Raw genomic sequence first — 18,336 nt, 5'->3', positions numbered from 1 at the left:
CGTTCGATACTTTGTTTCAAGAGCCGAACTGTGCGGCCAAAACTAATCAGTCTGGAGATACGGAGGGGACCCGGATAAAGTGAAGAGCTTCCTCCCGCGCCGTGAAATAAAGAATAGTTTTATTTGAGAAGCACCAGTCTGCAATTATTAACATCCGTCTCAAATAAAAACAATGACGCAAGGAGTCGAAGAAATTCATTGCTGCCGAAATAAGCGAAAGATAGGAAAAGTTGATCGAGTTTTAGTGTCACGAAAATTTCAGTATACTCGGACGATACGATATCCATCTATCACGGTTCTATCAAGAGACACGGAATACGATAGAATATTTCAAGCACGACCGGTTCCAGCGATCGTAGTCTCGCATACACACGGGAACTTTTTCTCGTAAACAAACTAGGCGCTCCCGCGAAATCCATACTGTTATTTCTATCATCGTTCCAACCGTGCGAGTACGAAAACGCTATATAGGAGCATAGAATTGCGAAAGCTCTCTTTCCCGCAGTGTCTGGCGTTATCGCCGCGACGGTATCGAGCACACACATTCCTGGACCCGAGAAAATGTTCTTTCGCGAGAAGAAATTTCCGCGATCTCCTAGATTGAAGCGGCGCGGCGCGGAGGATGCGCTCGTCCGGATTATACGAAGCGAGTTTGTAAATCGATCGCCACATGCTTCAACAGATTTTAACGGTGACACTTTTCGAACGGAAGTTCGTTGAAGTTTAGCGAAGAATTGATTGCTGCGGAACGAACATACCCCCGTCGTTACACACACCTATTTTTTCGATACAGATAACAAAGAAATCCAAGTTAATGCACGTTTCCACCGATTGCTGTGACAAGCGTGTTTTCTGATAACATATTTCAGGGAGCATCAAGTTTCTACCCGGTCTAGCGCGCACTTCAAAACAATACGTCAGTCTTCATAAACTGGAAAGTCAAGTGGAACTTTTGCAAACTTCAAATAGGCTTTCAGTCAATGTCTCCTCGTCGAGCTAATGTTCTTCAAAAATAAGTTTGACCATTAAGGCAAAGTTTGGAGTGACGCTAAAGATTCAGCTGTAATTGTATCGAAAATATTTTTCACAGTCATTCACAACGACCAACACAGTATAATTTTAATGCAATGTCTTTAAACATTGACTCGATTCATTTTCCATCAATGATTTTGTTCTTCTTTTACGATATACCTCGATGCAAGAGTTTTAAGATTATGCGGTTCCCTCCGAATTTTTTTCTTTTATACTCTCGTTAAAAAGAACATCTTGATAAGGCTTAAGGAGTTCTTTTACTTAGCCCGAGTGGATTGAAAAGGTCACCCGTTACCTCGCGGCCCCCGAAAACACGTACACCGTATGCCGTATGGTATGCGCATAGTTAGTTATTCGAGAAAAAAGTGTAGGAAGGTAACACACTTTTCCAAATAATTTTTAGTAGAGAGCATTACCCCCTCTTGGAAGTGTTTAATGCTTCGTATCGCACAGTATACTCTTGCCTTTACAACTGCCTTTATCGCGGAAATTTTAAGACCGTCTGGATAACACGTGTGTGCTACATATAAATATGCTTTACGATCATCGGAGTATAAATGCATCTTGTTTTAGTATATCGAATCGAATTGGAAATTAAAATGTAAGCATGTCCGCTTGCCAATTTCCATGATTGCAAAACCAATTTTTGGTAAATGATATAATTAGTTGTTACGATCCATCCGGAATATTCGTTTGAATCTTGACGAAGATCGAATCTTTGCAACAGCTGCTTCAAACTTGATCCACGATTTATTCCGATATAATTATAAAGAACAAGTTTGATCGTGTAAAATGATTATTCCATTTGATATGAGTCTCGAGTTTGTTTATGCGGAAGATTACTCTCCAGGGTCCTACAGTAATAATCGCACTCCATCAAAACCGAGCGAATGAAATATAAGAATTTCAGATAAAATGTGTAATTTACCTATCTTAGTCGAGAGTTTCCGATAAAGCAGGAAATGAAATTCCCTCGTGCGGTGAATTAATGCCATTGCCAGAGCTGAGTGTATTGTTTTTGTCGTGGAAAATGGTGCCAGAATGAATTATTTCGTTAATCTGGCAATGTACCTCACGCGAAAGGGAAGTAAAAATATGACGAAATAAATTCGTAATTTTCTGTGGAACCTGTGCCGCGTACACGAAAGGTGTAACAATTTGCGAATGGCCATGGAATTAATTATTATTCAATGAAGGAATGAGTTCTTCGCGGAACTAACTATACATAGAAATAAAGTTTCCCAAGAAAATTATACATTCTCTGTAGCAATTGCAACGACTAATTTTGTAATAATTGTTACATACTTTTAATCGCTTACTGTTTTACATTCTGTATCACTATTCTGACAGGTACTGTCCCCCACTCGCTACACCCTCGATCCTGATCCCCTCCATTACCCTGAAATCTCTCATTAACGATCAATAGCAATGAACAAGCAATGGTCTCCTATTGAAATCCCTCAACATAATGTTACAAATGAATGGTACGGCAGCCAGTAAAGCGTGTCATTCCGATGGTTTCTGTTACCTTTAATGGATGAACTGTAGCTTACAGATTACGCGTTCGATATTGGAAATGCAATTATGAATTTATTTAGTTTAAAGTCTTTCCATCCGTCTTGCCGTTCTCAAAGCCTGTACGGGGACATTTTGGTCGGCGACTTTGGATTTATGCACAGACCTGCCCGTGCATTATAGACGCGCATGGTCGTTCTGGAAAACTGTGTTTGCCACTTTTGTCCACGTTGGAGAATTACCCAGTTTGTCTTGCTTACCGGCCGACAGAACAAGATGCTTTGCGAAAGACATGCTCGCAAACTTTACGTAACGGAGAGGGTACGTTTGCCCTTTGCAGCTCGTTCCATCGGGGAGGAGAGGGGGTCCTTTTGTCTGATTGAATTTATCGCCTCGGTGGATCTAACTTTGTCATGGCTGCCATGATAAACGGCAAGATCCCCTCATCTATGCTACGAGTTTCTAGCTATGAAACGGATCTAGTGGGATTTTGTTTGGACATTAACCGTACCACCTTTCGAAATAGCTTTCATTTCATTTGACGAACGACCACAGTTATTCGCCTGGTCAGAAAGCTTCAAAGCGACGCTGCTAATGGATCAGTGTACGACTGTTACTGTGCGCAGAATAAACAGCTACCTGCTGCTGTTTTTCAGACAATTCTCCTCGAGAACTTGTCCATTCCGTTCAACGAAACATATTTGTTGTTGAAATGTTCTCGAGCTATTTTATATTTACCGCTAGAAATATACAGACAGATCGATCGGGTATTCACAGTGTAGGTTTCGCTCTGATGGCTTCGGATTAATCACTCTAACCAAGAAATGCCCAGGAGAAGAATTCTTGCGATCAAACGAGTCGAGGTCGCTTTCATCCTTACTCGGATGAATTGATTAAAAGACGACAGAGTAATTTGTCCGACTCGTCCACCTTTGACAGTGGTTTTGCCCTCTCATTTTTCCGCTCGAGATACACGCTAATCGCCGAGCCGCCGCTCCACTCTATTTATCGTTTACCATTTGAAACTCTGCTGTCTAGCTCCTTACTTTACCAAAGTAATCGATAAAAAAAGCTCCTTATTCATAGATCTTGTAAAAATAGGCACGTTTTCATAAATGGCAATCAATATTTCATATTCCTCGAAACGCAGACTGGACAGTGAACGCGGTTCATCGTTTACTGTACACCCTGCGCGTGACAAGTTTCGAACAGAAATGTAGGGCAGTATTTTCTAAAATGTCAAAACGCCGAACAGGGTGAAAAGTGAGCGGCACCATCGAAAACATATTCCGAAGTCTTCGGTATACCTAAGACTGATTTCAGCGCATACATTAACTTCCGCCTGCGACGTCGCGCGTCGTCGGCAGCAGCGTAATGCGAAAGTTAAATGGAGATGTCAAGAGCTCTTGAAAATTCCATCGTTACTGCCATCTCCCATACATAAATAAATCGTGATAAACACGTTCGATTTTCTAGAACAAAATGGTCCAGCCTGAACAAGCGTCGACACTTTTTTTTTGCAAATGAATACTATCCCTGGCAAAAATCATTCGACGCATCAAGGACATTAGATGAACTGAGGAATATATGCATACATTAAATGTACATTATAACTATAATTTAATTTGTAATACGCAATTCATTTAAATTAAATGGATAAATAATGATGAGATCAAATATTTAAAAAAACAAAACAGAATTTCTCATTACAAATTCATTACCTCTATTATTGAATGCATTTTATTGTTCCTGGTATTGTCGTGTGGTATGCGGATGCAACATTTTCTGTTGAAATTGCGGCCGGTAAACAAAAGTCCGGGACTATCAGTTAAGTGGCCACAATCCGACTGGCGGAATGTGATTGCAAAATCATCACCGGCATTTGCTGTTTATAAATGAGACATGTACATAATATTTGCAGCAAACGCGAGATCAATTAATTAATCTAGTTCGAATAGAGCGATGCGAATAAAGAACGTGTAATGGTTAGTTTGACTACGTCAATGTTTAGCAATGTCTGTTTGCGTTTGAGATTGTAATGCGTTCCGATTGATAAATACGGAAAATTAAACGTCACTCATGTGATTAAACGCAGCATAAATGTATTCTTTTAATTAACGTGCACCGATTGAAGAGATCGGGAACGTGTAACTGAAAATAATTCTACCATGTGGGGCTAAGTAATTGCAAACGGTAACAGGAAACAGGGGAAACTTCAAAAAATTTGCAAATTATAGAAGTTCTCAGAAATATTTCTGTTTACTTTATGTTTTTCTCGTTTAGAAAATGGCATAGCTAATATCGTATAAATAATGCTGGTAGAGGACCTACAATTTTATCACATATAAATTAGTCATGTTTAAGCATACATCGTATTAACTACATGCGGTAAAATATATTATGTTAACAGGATTTATGACTTGGCGAAAAGTTAACAACGTTTACGCATTGCGCGAAATATTACATACTCGCGTTATTCTACCTCGAAGTAATTTTGCCAGCAACGTGATTACCCACGAACGTTCTTTATACGGTGGAACACGGTTGACGTTCAACATTATTTTTCTGCGTAGAATTAAATGTTACGTGTAACTAGAATTTTGAAAATAGCGAAAAAATTCTTTTTTCTCTGTTCGAACATAGCGGTTTGAAGAATACATTGACGCAACGCAAATGATGTTTATATGTTTCCTACACTTTGCACACTTTTATCTCTTATTATTGCATTGCATTGCTACTTGCTACTAATTGATCGATTGAAAAAATCTCAGTTTACGTTATTTATTATACGAGCCCCGTTTAGAATATAAGAACAGAAAGTGTGGGGAATGTGGTACATACACGATGGTAAGAGACGATTATGAAGGGAAACGTACGTGCATCCGCATCGCATTACCATACATTGGAGATTACATAAGCATACGTTTCTGGAAAGCAAATCGTATGCATGACTGTGTCACAGTGACGCAGTTCCTGCAGATTTCGAGACACCATGATAACAGCGTTATCCGTAAACGTTTGAACTGCACTGTGACGAGCCTACACATGTAGGTACATATATCTATGTATAATTGTATACGATACATATACACGATGTGGCCGGACGGGTGGCGCAACCGAGCAGGGGGTGATACTACATGTAAAAATAAGTCGAAAAGAAGGAATAACATTTTTTTGTTTGACGCTTCGTTTACGAGCAAATCGAGTTTGAAAATGCAGCGAATACACGTGCTATTGTATAGGGCAGGCCTGGCCAACACGCGGCCCGCCGGGCGATTTTATATTTCTATTAAAACTTTTGTTTCTCGTATGTATACGAAAATATTAAGTAAATGAAAATTTGCATGTGTCATTGTTATAAATAACGTTTTATTCATTTTTTAAAAGCATGTTTACCTAAAGTGCGGCTTGCTGTAACGTTACGCGTCATCAAAGTGGCCCGTGAAGCCATTTCGGTTGGCCAGGCTTGGCATAGGGCATAGGAATCGTTTGACGCGTCTGACCATGATCAACCAATTCTACTTTCTGCATATACTAAGGCTGGCGGAACTGTACACTTGATTTTCTCGAAAACGAAGCGTCAAACGAAAAAATGTTATGCCTTTCTTTTCGACTTATTTTTACATGTGGTATCACCCCCTACTCGGTTGTAGCACCCGTCCAACCACACCCTGTATATCTAGTCCCATCAATCCATATGAATCCATTTGTGTTTCATCATGAGAAATATTACCAAACTCGGAAATCGATCTCCCATTTTTTCACCTTTATATAGAATAGGTTTGATATTAGTTGACAAAATCTTTTATTGACAACGTTCAATACATTCATTCTCAAATATAGTATACCTTACATTCTACTACACAATGTTATTTGTAAGATACTAAAAAGCCTTTTTTACAACGACGGTCTTATACTAAATTACGCAGGTACGTCGAGTAATAATTGCGGAGCAAAAGGTGGGAATCGGAGAAGAAGTCTCCGATCCACGGGAGATCAAAGGCGAATCAGGCAGAAGGCCCTGGTTCGAGGGTAACGCGGCGCGTTCTTACATCTCTCTTTACCGGATTGTTTCTCGCACATTGTAACGAGAGTAACGGACAACCGCGCACCAATTTGTTTTTCAACAATATCTGTAATCAACCTCTTGAGAAAAATAAATCTAGCATGCATTGATCCCGACCCCTCCGAACAGGTAATTCGGCAATCTCAAGTAATTCCGTTTGATACACGCGTCAGCCTTTTCTCTCCGATCGGGTATCGAATCGTGGATTGATGAAAAAGAGATTGAAATGAACGCCGATTGGCAGACTCCGAACAGAACGGTGAAAATAGCAGGTCGATCCACTTTTAACGAACACAGAAATCCTTTGACCGCGAGGAGAACCCGAAGCACCAGCTGACAACGCCGCGATGAAACAATTTTACAATCGTTCCGATTGCGGTTTCGAATCAGATCTGGATTCAATACATACGGAATTTAATTCTCGTTCTGGCATGATCCGCAATTGATAACTCGGGATCCCTCGGACGTTTCAATGTGATGAACCGATTAAGCGAATTCGCGATCAGTCTGCGCTCTCTTCATTTAATGAATCTTTACATTCGATAAGATCGTAGATCGTAATCGCCATGGTTTTTCTTTGTTGTAATTGTCAAATATTCCTCGATTACATTACACAATTAATTACCAAGTTTAATTTCAACATTAACACTGTATTCTGTTATACCTATCGTCTTTCAACTCACGCTTTTCTATTCCTCTTTTCATAGTCACTATAGTACGCCATGGTACCTCCTGCTCTTATTCTTCCTTTCATTTCTCTCGTCTTGCTTCTTTTTCATCCTTTATATATATCGAATACTATCCATGCACTCTGACCTACATTTTACCAGCTTTCTTCCCCGGTTTCGCAACATCTGTCGCTGTTTTCTTTCTGCATACAATAGAACACAGATTTTCGTAAGAAACGTTAGAAATGTTCAAAACCGACTTTAAGCAACGCTAGATTATTCTCGGAGGTTTCTTTGCCGATTATATTGATTTTCTGCGCGCTTAATAACTCGACAGCCCATTGGTTCGGAAACTAAGTCCCCGTTTTAACGTTTGTCCCATAAGACCTCGAACGTGACTGATTTTACGAACAACAGTGTACACTGGAAAAGGTGAGTAAGCTCGTGGAGTTTGTTGTTCGAACAAACCGATTTAGCGAATACAAATAGCCATCTACTTACCATTTAATCCCGTTCCCAGTTATTAAATAGGGGAGATGGACTGCCGGGAATATTTATATTTAAGACACAAGAAAGTGAAATAATCGAAGGACAATTCCGAATCTGATTGGTAGCATTTAGATCATTTATTTCAATGTAATGATACAGTTTTTGATAGAATTTTTCGAAAAGCTTCGAATCGTATGGTCGAATAAAGAGATGATCTTGTTGCGAGGGTCCGAATATAGATTAAAGGTAGTCGCTCGCGTGTAGATCGAAAGGGACCATAATTCGATCGCACGCAGAGTGCCTCTCGTCGAAACTAAACGCACTTGTTCACGAGCGAGTTCGTGCCCTTTATGTACCACCACAATCGGTCTACAAAGATAGCGTGTGCACTGGTGCGTTCTCGATTTCTGCTGAATTTCCTGGAAATTATCTTGCCCGTTGTACCATCGTAAGAGCGCTGCGCCGCGCCGCGCTGGTTCAATTCGGTTTTCGAACAGCTGGCCCTTTGTATTAGCGCATGGCCAGACCGGGAAAGGGTCAAAGCTCGACTGAGGAATAATCTCCGTAATGTGGTTAGCCTAGGCGGATCTTTATGCATTTACGACACGTGCAAATTTCGGAGATGCGAGGAACCATTTATACACTCCTGTCCATAAATCATAATAGATACATACACATGATGTACACTAACAGTTTCAGTCTCTTAAGTAAAGTCCACAGAAAACTCTTAAACAAATATTTTGTTTGTTTCTATGATTACCATTTCGATTGCAAGTTATATAAGTACTCCATTCATTTTGAAAACTCGTACTCCGTACTTTGAGGTAAGGAGTCACTTAACAGTTTTCTGAAAGGTATTACAAGGTGAAACTTTTTTAATTACGACAGAAACGTTTCTTTATAGCGCGACAAGACTTTTTCAATTTTTGTTGCTACAAAGTTTCACGCCTTTGTTATTATAATTACGAAGACATTGTAAACTTTCATTGAAAATGCTATACGATTATGTGTAGACCGGATGAATTCCTTGCGGCTATCAACTATTCATTTTAGTTCGTGTTCTTCAGCATTGGTGCGACCTAATGTTATTGGACAAGAGGCACATTTGCAAGCGTACTATTCGGGAGTGGATATCGGGTTCCATTGCTCCTTGTGTTCCGAGTTCCAGAGTACACCCTGTAATGTAACAAACGTCTGTTTGACGATTAACATAGAATTAGTGTCGTTCGAACTTTAGGAATTCCCGGTAAATGTAATTACTTGCACTTTAGTGTCTCGGAAACTTAATATCGAACAGTGTCGTGATAGCGATAGCACGTTCCTCTTAAATTTCCGTTAAACCTCGTTAGTATACTTTATTAATGTTACGTTAGTAATTACGTTTTCGTGAAAACTCGTAGCCTCCTCATTATGAATGAAAGACAAAGATCTAAGTAAAGAATGGACGGCTGAGAAAGGAGTCTAGAAAATGTCGACCTTTCCAAAAGAAAAAACTGTGTACGAATCGATAATTCTGCACTGCACAGCTACACAGGAATGTAAGACAATATATGTACTACGATACGTATCTACCAAGCGCTGCTTCGTCGAAACTTCGCACAAGCTACAATTGAGCTGACATTCCTATGTCGTATTATGCATAGATAATACGCGAATGTCATTCTCCTCGTGTCTACACGAATTCCATATCGTATTAATTACGGTGCCGTTGCCTAATCGAAGTAGCGATTACCGGAATGGTATCTGTTCGAAATGCCACTTGTTCTGTACGACAAATGCGCAACCATAAACTCCGATCAGTCGAATCGATACGCGAATACTCCCACGAGAACTGCTTCGCTGCTTTACGCTGGAAAGCGTTAAACGGGATAACCTTGCAGCGTTAGAATCGGAAAACGAGTGATGTATTTATGAAAAATCTGCTGGTTGCGCGAAGCCAATTACAGTAGGACCTCGATTGACCGACACTTGGTCGGGAGACAAACAGCCCGGATAAATGAAGGCCCGAGGAAATAATCAAAATGTACATTATATTCCAAAATAAATGTTTCACTTTTGAAAATTTATAATCATATCGAAACGCATATCTGTTTATAATCCGGATCCGGTTAATCGAGGTCCTACTGTATTCATGATACATATAGCGCGGTCCGGCTGTAAACAAAATTTGATAACTGATTAAAGTCAAACAGGATGCAACGAAAAACTATTTCGACGCTGAAAGGAGGGTCAAAGTGAATTTTGCAGGACAGTGTAGAATAACTGAACCGTAGGACGTTGAACAAAAGGAAAAGTCGTCCGGGCATTGCGAACAATAAACTAAAAATTTAATTGGCGGTCGGCTCGAACAGGAAAAACAATACATAGTCAGCCATTGAATGGAAACGCGCACACGTAAATAGACTGAGCGCTTCCTCCGCTTCCTCTTGGTTCGTACACGCTCGACATCGCTCCTTTACGGGCAGGTATTCCAGGTATTTCATTCTCGAAATACCAGTTCATCCTCCATCCCGTATCCATTGCTTCCTTATCGGTCTAAGCAGCTTGGGTAAACAACCCACATCAATTTTATGATTCTTGGTACGCGAACGAACGCGCTGCGAGAACAGTTCTCTTTCATTTGGTTTGCCACCGGATACAATTAAATGAACGCTGAACGCTGACACTAATGCGGAGGTACAAGAGTTTACAAATTCGCTTGGATAAAATGCTACATGATTTCGCTCTAATTTATCATCGATCAGTCTAGTAATCGAGCGTTGACGATTCTAGGTAATTAAGCAAAAAAAAGTATTTCGAGCCGTGACAGAAGAGGAGGGTTTTCGGGCTGTACGGAAGCTTTTTATTTCTCGGGCTCCGTAGAAACGTGGACAGAAGAGAATAAATGGGAAGAAATTAAAGACAGACTGCGAAAAGGATCTGTATGGAAATGCCGACCGGCGAGAGCCAGAAGAAAATAAGAAAGGACAATGGAGATGATAACAACGTGAGTAAAAGAGAATTGAAAAAATCTGTGGCAGAAGACAGAAAGAAAGAGGAGGCTGGGTGGGAAGAGAAATAAATGTGAATGGAGAGATCGGAATATATGTACATATACAATGTATATGGAGACAGTATCGCGGGATAAAGATGTCGGGGGGTGAAACGAAAAAGTCGAAAGAAAAATAATAGCAAAGGAGGAAAATCAGGTGGTGATTTAAACTCGAGAATATGATTAAGAGGAAACAATATTACCGAATGCATAGAAGGAAAAATCAAAGAGTAAGAGCAATAATTTATTTTTAAATAATACATATTTAACAAAATAAAGGGAAGGAAAATATATCAGAGAACGAATACATATTGGAGAAATAACATTTTCATTTACAGTATCGCGTATCGAAACGCTTCAAACAATTGAACAATGGAAAATATTTAACCGCTTGCAACATACGTATGTAGCTGCAGAGGAGAATAAAATAAAACAATAGGATTTGAAGCAAGCGATATCGTATCGTATTGTGAAAATTACGATGATACCTCGCCTCGTTAAGATAACGAGACTGTTGCGCAACAGAAATCGTAGGTCTTACCTCCTAGTTAAGGAGACATGAATTATTATAGAATAGAATTGAGATTTATCGAGTATATTTACAACCGAAAGAAACTAGTGGCTCTGGTCGTTAATCGTGGTCGGCAGTAACAAGGTTAATTAACGTCTTTGGTCCGTGAGCGTTTTAATCAAGGCAGGAGCTGTAATCGGATAACGTGTCCGCTTCTAATCGAAGAACCCTTATGTATACTCCCGTATAACAAGCCTACGCGGTTCACCATTCTGTTCGCATAATTTTTACTACGCCAGGGTGCAGCCTACTGCAGCTATTGTTACCTCGTTTATTAACCGTGCTAACGAACCTCATTTTTTATAACGAAAAGTGAATCGCGAACGAAAGCTATACACGCGAATAGAATTTTTTTATTTCAACTCATCTCGTTACCATTATTGCAATAACGAAGTTTGTTTTATCTTCACTACATCCATAGTAGCAACTACAAAATTTCCGCGTGGTCGTGTTTTCAATTTAATTTTTTTCCTTTCGTAAACAAGCGGAAAAGTATGCACACCCAACTAATTGTTCAAATTCCAATGTATGGCCAATGGCCAAACAATGTGCGAATTTCGAATGTACGAAACGGGTGAGTTTCTAAAATATTTGTGCATATAACTTTTCCACTGACTGTGTAGATAACACAGGGGAGGGGAGCATTCAATTTGATTGCAAAACGTTAATTGCATTTTCACCAATTTCAACCATGCTTTTTGATATTCCTACAAAATAGTTGTAGGATATTTATAACATTTTTCAGTAATACCAAAACAGAAAATACTTTAGCTGTACGTATTACAACGATGGCATGGAAATGAATGTTCTCTCGTCGACTGCACAATTTATAATCAAAGGGAGAGAATGGAATTTGATGGAACGGTGAAAGAAGGAATTGAGTTACCAGTAAATACCAGTTTCGGTAGTTCCTATAAGGAAAAGTAAGGGGCCGCGAGAGATGCGAGCATTCCTGTCCTTTGTACGGGTTCGATCGATATCATCCGTGGAAAATTGTGAGCGTGAATGTTTGCAATGCGTACGCAATAGTCTATGTTTCGTCGATAAGTCGTTCAAACGAAATCTTACCTGAGAAATTACGCATTCTAATAACCCACTTTAATTTGCACCTATCATTACCTGGATCAATTGAAATTGAATATCTTTCACCTCGGCGAATCGAATTAATCGTCGCGCCGCGCCGCACCGCACCCCACTTACTCGATATCGAATATTGTCAATCGATGTCGCACTTAATTATCGGTGAATTTCCTTCGGAGATGTGGTAAATACGGCAACAAGTCAGTTACATCCAGAAGGTAGCTAGGTGCCTATTCCACCTGTTCGCAATTGTTAATTGATGTTGTAGTGACGTGTGTCAGTCACGAAATCGGTTTAATTTCGGTAATTCTAATATGTAGTTCACCTTGCGAAATGATCGTACATTTGATCAACAAACACGCGTTTTCACATGCGTTCACAATCGCACTACACATAAGGGAGTTTCGTAATTAAGTTCCATTGCGCTCTTCGGATTGGACGAGGGTTCTATGGCTGGAAGAAAGTTTATTAATCGCGTTTGATAAGACACGAAATTAGATCGGAAACTTTGGAAAAGCGGCCGGATTAGCGGGATCGTCTTCCGATACTCCAGGTTGACAACAACGGCTTCGGAGGTGTTTCTGCGTTGGATGCCAACGACAATGACAATGATTCCGTACAGGGAAACTTTCCAGTAAACTTTTCCAGAGAGTGATCAAATTATTATGAACACTTCGAAACTGCTACTTATTTCAAGTTTCGCGATAAACAGGCAGCACCGTTTTCGGCTAATTCGAGTAAACCAATAAAACGCAATGAAAAATAAAATACTGTTCGAAACGCGCTATGAATTTCTGGCGAATTGATATTGGTGTTACTGCTCCGATGAAACTGTTCCCACATTATGCTGATTTTTCGAAATATCCTCTATTCTCTTCGCCGAAATGTTCCTTGGCCAAGAGGATAAAATTGTTGGCACTGTTCGACACGCGTAACGAAAAAATTCCAAGTATTTACGGGAAATGACGGGGAATTTCATTCACCTTCGATAACTCGATAGAGTATGTGCTCTGCATTAAACGCTGCTAATACACGTAAATGAACGCAAACGCTTGGCAGGCGAGGAAGCTACTACCCCGCTTTTAACTCGGGAACTTGAACGTTCGAGAACAATGAAAATTCCATGTGTCTGGTTCCCGTGCCCGGAATATCAACGACAAGACTTCGACATGCATCGACTGCAGCAACTGCAGCAACCGAGGACATTCTCTAAATATGATGCGCGAGCGCGAACCTCATTCTATTCTATCTTACTTACAGTTAGTCTTCTTTCTTTTGCATGTCGGTGAAGCTCGCAACGAAATTTTTTGCAGGTAATTTGATCTGGGTTAGCATCGTTGCAACTGTTACGTGAGCTGGAAGATTAAAACCGCTGTAACTCACTATTTTATGCAAAAGGTTGTCCGGCATATTTACGTATCTTGCTACACTCAACCCGCAAATAAGTAGACCGCGGAGTTCCTGCGTTTATGATAGAAACATACATATATATTTAAACGATTTCAAATCTTCCAAAACGTTGTACAATTGTTTACATATAATTGATTGGTTTCAGGTTTAAATTAAATTAAAAACACGATATCAAAGCCATACGAACGATATTCAAATTGTAGCCCGACTGACAAATTTGTTCAATTGAAATTTCGATTTTCATTTTCACTAAAAGTTCCGCGTAAAGGTTTCACGATAAAAATTTCCGAACGATTTTCACGGTGACCAAATAACATCGAGAATTCATCTGCATTATCGATCGCTCAGATATTACGGACGCATGAAAGATTCATTTTATTTTATTCCGTTTTCCATTAGAGATCCATAATGACTTTTTTCTCGACATGTTTATTAGTCTTTCGTGACTAGAATATTACTCGTGAAAGCGGCGTTTGTCATTTGATCAACTCGTTTCATTGTCGATCTTGTTTGAAATTGATTGCTTTGAACGTTATAAGGTTTATACAAGTATATAAAAAATTTCGACATTTTTCGAGCCCCGTGGCTCTCGGTTCATTTTTTCGTCGTTTAAAGCTGCGGGGCCAGAGGATATACAATATGACGAACAGAGAATATTCTAATTGTAGGATAATAGAATTTTTTGACATGGTACCCGAGGTAGTGTAGTGACATGGTAGCTGAAAAAAATGATCTGTCATCTCTGACTGCAGCATTTTCTATTTCAGGGGTGGCGGTGACGGTACGCGATGGCGGCTCGTCAGAGCGCAAAGTATGCGCACTCTGACGCGAAATCGGCGACGCGACGCGACTGAGCTCTCAATCTTCCTGAATGGGAGCTCGCGGATCGGAGCGACGACGACGACGACGACGACGACGGTGAAAGCGGACGACAGGGGTGTGAAAGAGCTGGTCGGAGCTCTTAATAAACGTTCCAGAAAGCAGCTTGAAGAAAGCGGCTGAAAAATGAACGGCTCGTGGTCGCTGTTCGCGATGGTGTCACTTCTGATGGTGTCGCGTACACTTGCCACCCAGCAAACTGGCGGCGGCGTGCTGGGCACGAGGGGAAGCAGCGGCATTCAAATCGGCAACAGCGACAGAAGGGCACAGCAAGGCAAGGAATCGGTGTACGGTCGAGGGGGTGGCGTGAGGCTCGGCGAAGGCAGATTTCCGAATTCAACCAGGCAAAGGCCCTACACCACCACCACCACTACAACCACGACCACTCCATTGCCGGAGAGAATCACCCATGCGTCGAATGCTCCCGCAGGAAGCAGTAACAATATCACTTATCTGGAGGTTCGTACGATTTTCCGATGTACGATACAATGCATCGATATTCTAATAACTGCGCCGTTCGCTATTCGAATACGCTCAGGTGTATCGGACCATACGTCTATTCCTATTAGTCTCGTAAACGAGACATTTTTCATTTCCAGACTCTAGACTACATAGACTAGGTCATTTCGTTAAAAAAGAGAGCAATATATTTTTCCATCCACCTTGCAGTTTTGCACTGCTAGAACACTAGTTTTATTCTTTCGACTCTTTGACCTGCCGCATGCGGCAAATCATGCTATGACGACAAGACGGAGTCATATTCTAATTTATTCATTGACATACACATTTTCGCATCTCTGCTATTTGTTACCATAGGGGCTATGTGCTTGGCGTGTACCATATGACTATGCAATATGCAAATCCTATACATGTACCTATAGATATACCTACTAGACATTTGTTGGTTCGCTCTACACGATTAAGCCATCGTCGAAAAGGCATGCCGACTGTAACCACCGACATTCAATTTCCTTCAAATTATCTGTCTCTCGGCCATTCACTTTAAAGCTACTTTGGCTATAAAACGCCAGGAGTTTCTTTTTTTTCGTTATTATTTGCGTGCTCTTAAATACATTTATTGAATTCGCGAGGTAATAGCATTGTGGGAAGCTTATTTGGAAAAGTTTCACTCGCGAATTCCCTGTTAGCGAGCAATCTCGAAATTCTCTTAGGACTGAAGGTGGATCCAGTTTTTCCACGTTTTCCCGTGTCGCCGAAAGACGTTGCTCTTTCCCCGCAGAAGAAACGTTAAAAAATTCAACAAACTCGGCTCCGAAGGAACAGTCTTATGGAATGCTTGGAAAAGAATCTGCCTTCCACTTTATAAAGGATCAGCTACTTCACTGGGATATCGAACAGAGTATCTCTAGAATCATACGTATACGTACAATAATATATTAGATTTATGGGACATCTCCTGAAATTTCAGAAGCATTTCGATCTGTCTGGAATTCACATCGAAATTCGACGAAATAACGGAGAAATGTTGAACGCGTTTCTTGTGAAATCGTGCTATTCAATTTTTCAACGGTTCAAGCAGGTTCCGACATTTTTTAATTGCTCCAGTGTCTCGAAGGACAAAGTTGCACGGGAGATTGTCCAACAAAGTTGATCACAGATCGCCGCGAAATACACGGCGCATTTGACTGTGTAATTCCCGCGACGTTTTTTTTTTTTAATTCATCTCCCGACGACGGTTAGTTGTCCGTCGTTGAAACACGATCCCTCGGCTAATTACGAACTTCTGCCGCGAGGTGTAATTTGCTAGAATAATCGGTTTAAACGTGTCACGGAAAAGTGTGTCCACCTCCAGAGAGTCATTATTCCCTTGCTGGTCACGGTCGTCATTGTTCTCAATTTTCTCGACGCGAACCGTCGGCGCTTAATGAGATGTCTACTTGCTGTTTGATCTTCCGAACGTATGGCTGCGAAGTGCTCTCTCACGATTAAACCATTCCAAACCTTAACGTCGTTGGACCCGTAACTTGATTGACGTGCCGCTATTAGTCCTCAATCCTCAATCCTTTATATTTTCACATAAAAGCAGTTTATGTGCTCTCAGAGCACAGACTCTTCTCACAATTTCATTCAATTTACACCATCGTTTCATACATTTACGGCATTTTAAAGATGGGATGAAACACCTCAAGGAGAATGCACTTGTGTGACAAAAACATATATTATATTATTTCCAACCTGTGTTCAATCCACGTACCAAGGTTGGAAATAAATTTCCATTTCACTCGAGTTTGTTGTGGTCGAGGTGGAACATTTTTATTTCGCCTGGAGGTAATCTAACAAAGATTAATTAGCGGAGGCATGAAAAAAAGCTCGGGAGTAAGACGTGAAACAGAGCAACATGAGAAACGGCGCAAACGAGAGCGGAAGGGACGTGTAGAATGCAGTAGTAAGAAAATTAAAATGCAAATGCAAATGGAAGGAAGACTGTCTGACGCGCGAGGAAAAGTGCGAAATCTATTCTTAGCAAGGCTGTGAACGGTAAACAAAAGAAAAAAACATTGAGATCAAATTGCCGCGCGGGACTGTAAATTCTTTGGAAATTAGCTACGGCCGAAGGAGAGGACGCGAGATAAGGTGCAGCAAGAAGGTGAGATAATGGACCGATGCGACGGCAAGATAAGAAACACGGAGGAAGAAGAGCAGCCAATTTTTAAAACGTTAAATTATACCGGCGCGAAAACGGCAGCAATTATGGCGGCGCGGCGCGGAGACTGGAACGGAGTTCCTAATTGTAAAGTCGAGGATAATTTACATTTCTAATTAACGATATATTCTAGGAAAGTGAGCGGAACATTTCTTTGCGAGGAACCGCGAGCTTGCGCGGCGTTTTCGTTATTTATGGTTGCGGTTGTGCGCTCGACCACGGTTGCCATCGCGAAGACACTCCTGTCGCGCAGCTGCACTGACGAAACACGAGACAAGCTCGGGAGAAAGTTTGCTGGCTGCTAGTCAGAACTGTAACTTACTGTCCATTTTCTGCCTACGTTCCATTCATTCATCCCGATCGATTTCGAGCAACAGGTGCGACCGGATCCATCCTCGTGGTAATAAAGCGAACGCTCTCGTTGCACTTTTCTCTAGCTTTGAATATTTAATGCTTACCAATCAATGTGTCTGTCTTGATAAACACAGCTGCTCCCTGCAAGCGCGACCCAGGCATCCGTTCAGAAATATTTGATAGACTTCGTACCCCGTTCGGCTCCGGTCGATTCGAAATGAATTTTTAAATTTTCATCTTATTGAGACTAACTTTGGAGAACTACTGAACGTTTAAATACGACATCGGGGAACGTTTGTTCCGACCAGAGCTCGATACTTATTCATCATACTTTAATGAATGCATAAAATCCGCAGTGAACGCATCAGCTCTAATTAATATATTAATGTTTCTTTATACGCAGGGTGATTCTCTCGTTAGAGGTCTCATAAGCAGTAATCACCGATCGAGCTTACCGCGACGTCAAGGACAGATACAGCCTGTGTCATCGGCGTTACAGTCAATGCAAATGTTAGAGGTATGAAAAGTTTGTAACATTTCACGGCGCGCCTGATTCAAAGACGGTACTCACTCCCT

General features: G+C 40.8%; 1 protein-coding gene across 9 annotated transcripts in view; it reads left to right on the top strand.

Annotated features, from left to right (window-relative positions):
* The window catches only part of Nmdar2 (glutamate ionotropic receptor NMDA type subunit 2), a 156,768-nt gene that overhangs the window by 59,980 nt on the left and 78,452 nt on the right, over window positions 1-18,336 (top strand). For 7 of the 9 annotated variants that reach the window (XM_076420517.1, XM_076420520.1, XM_076420516.1 and 4 more), the window contains exons 2-3: window positions 14,630-15,200; window positions 18,164-18,277. In XM_076420517.1, coding sequence (XP_076276632.1) covers window positions 14,868-15,200; window positions 18,164-18,277 — 447 coding nt within the window. In that variant the 5' untranslated portion in view covers window positions 14,630-14,867. The remainder of the gene's footprint in view (window positions 1-14,629; window positions 15,201-18,163; window positions 18,278-18,336) is intronic. The other 2 variants (XM_076420526.1, XM_076420518.1) reach the window with 1 other exon arrangement.

Source organism: Lasioglossum baleicum, chromosome 3 (genome assembly GCF_051020765.1).
Source record: "Lasioglossum baleicum chromosome 3, iyLasBale1, whole genome shotgun sequence".
Lineage (NCBI taxonomy): Eukaryota > Metazoa > Arthropoda > Insecta > Hymenoptera > Halictidae > Lasioglossum > Lasioglossum baleicum.
This window is presented reverse-complemented; position numbering and strand designations above follow the sequence as displayed.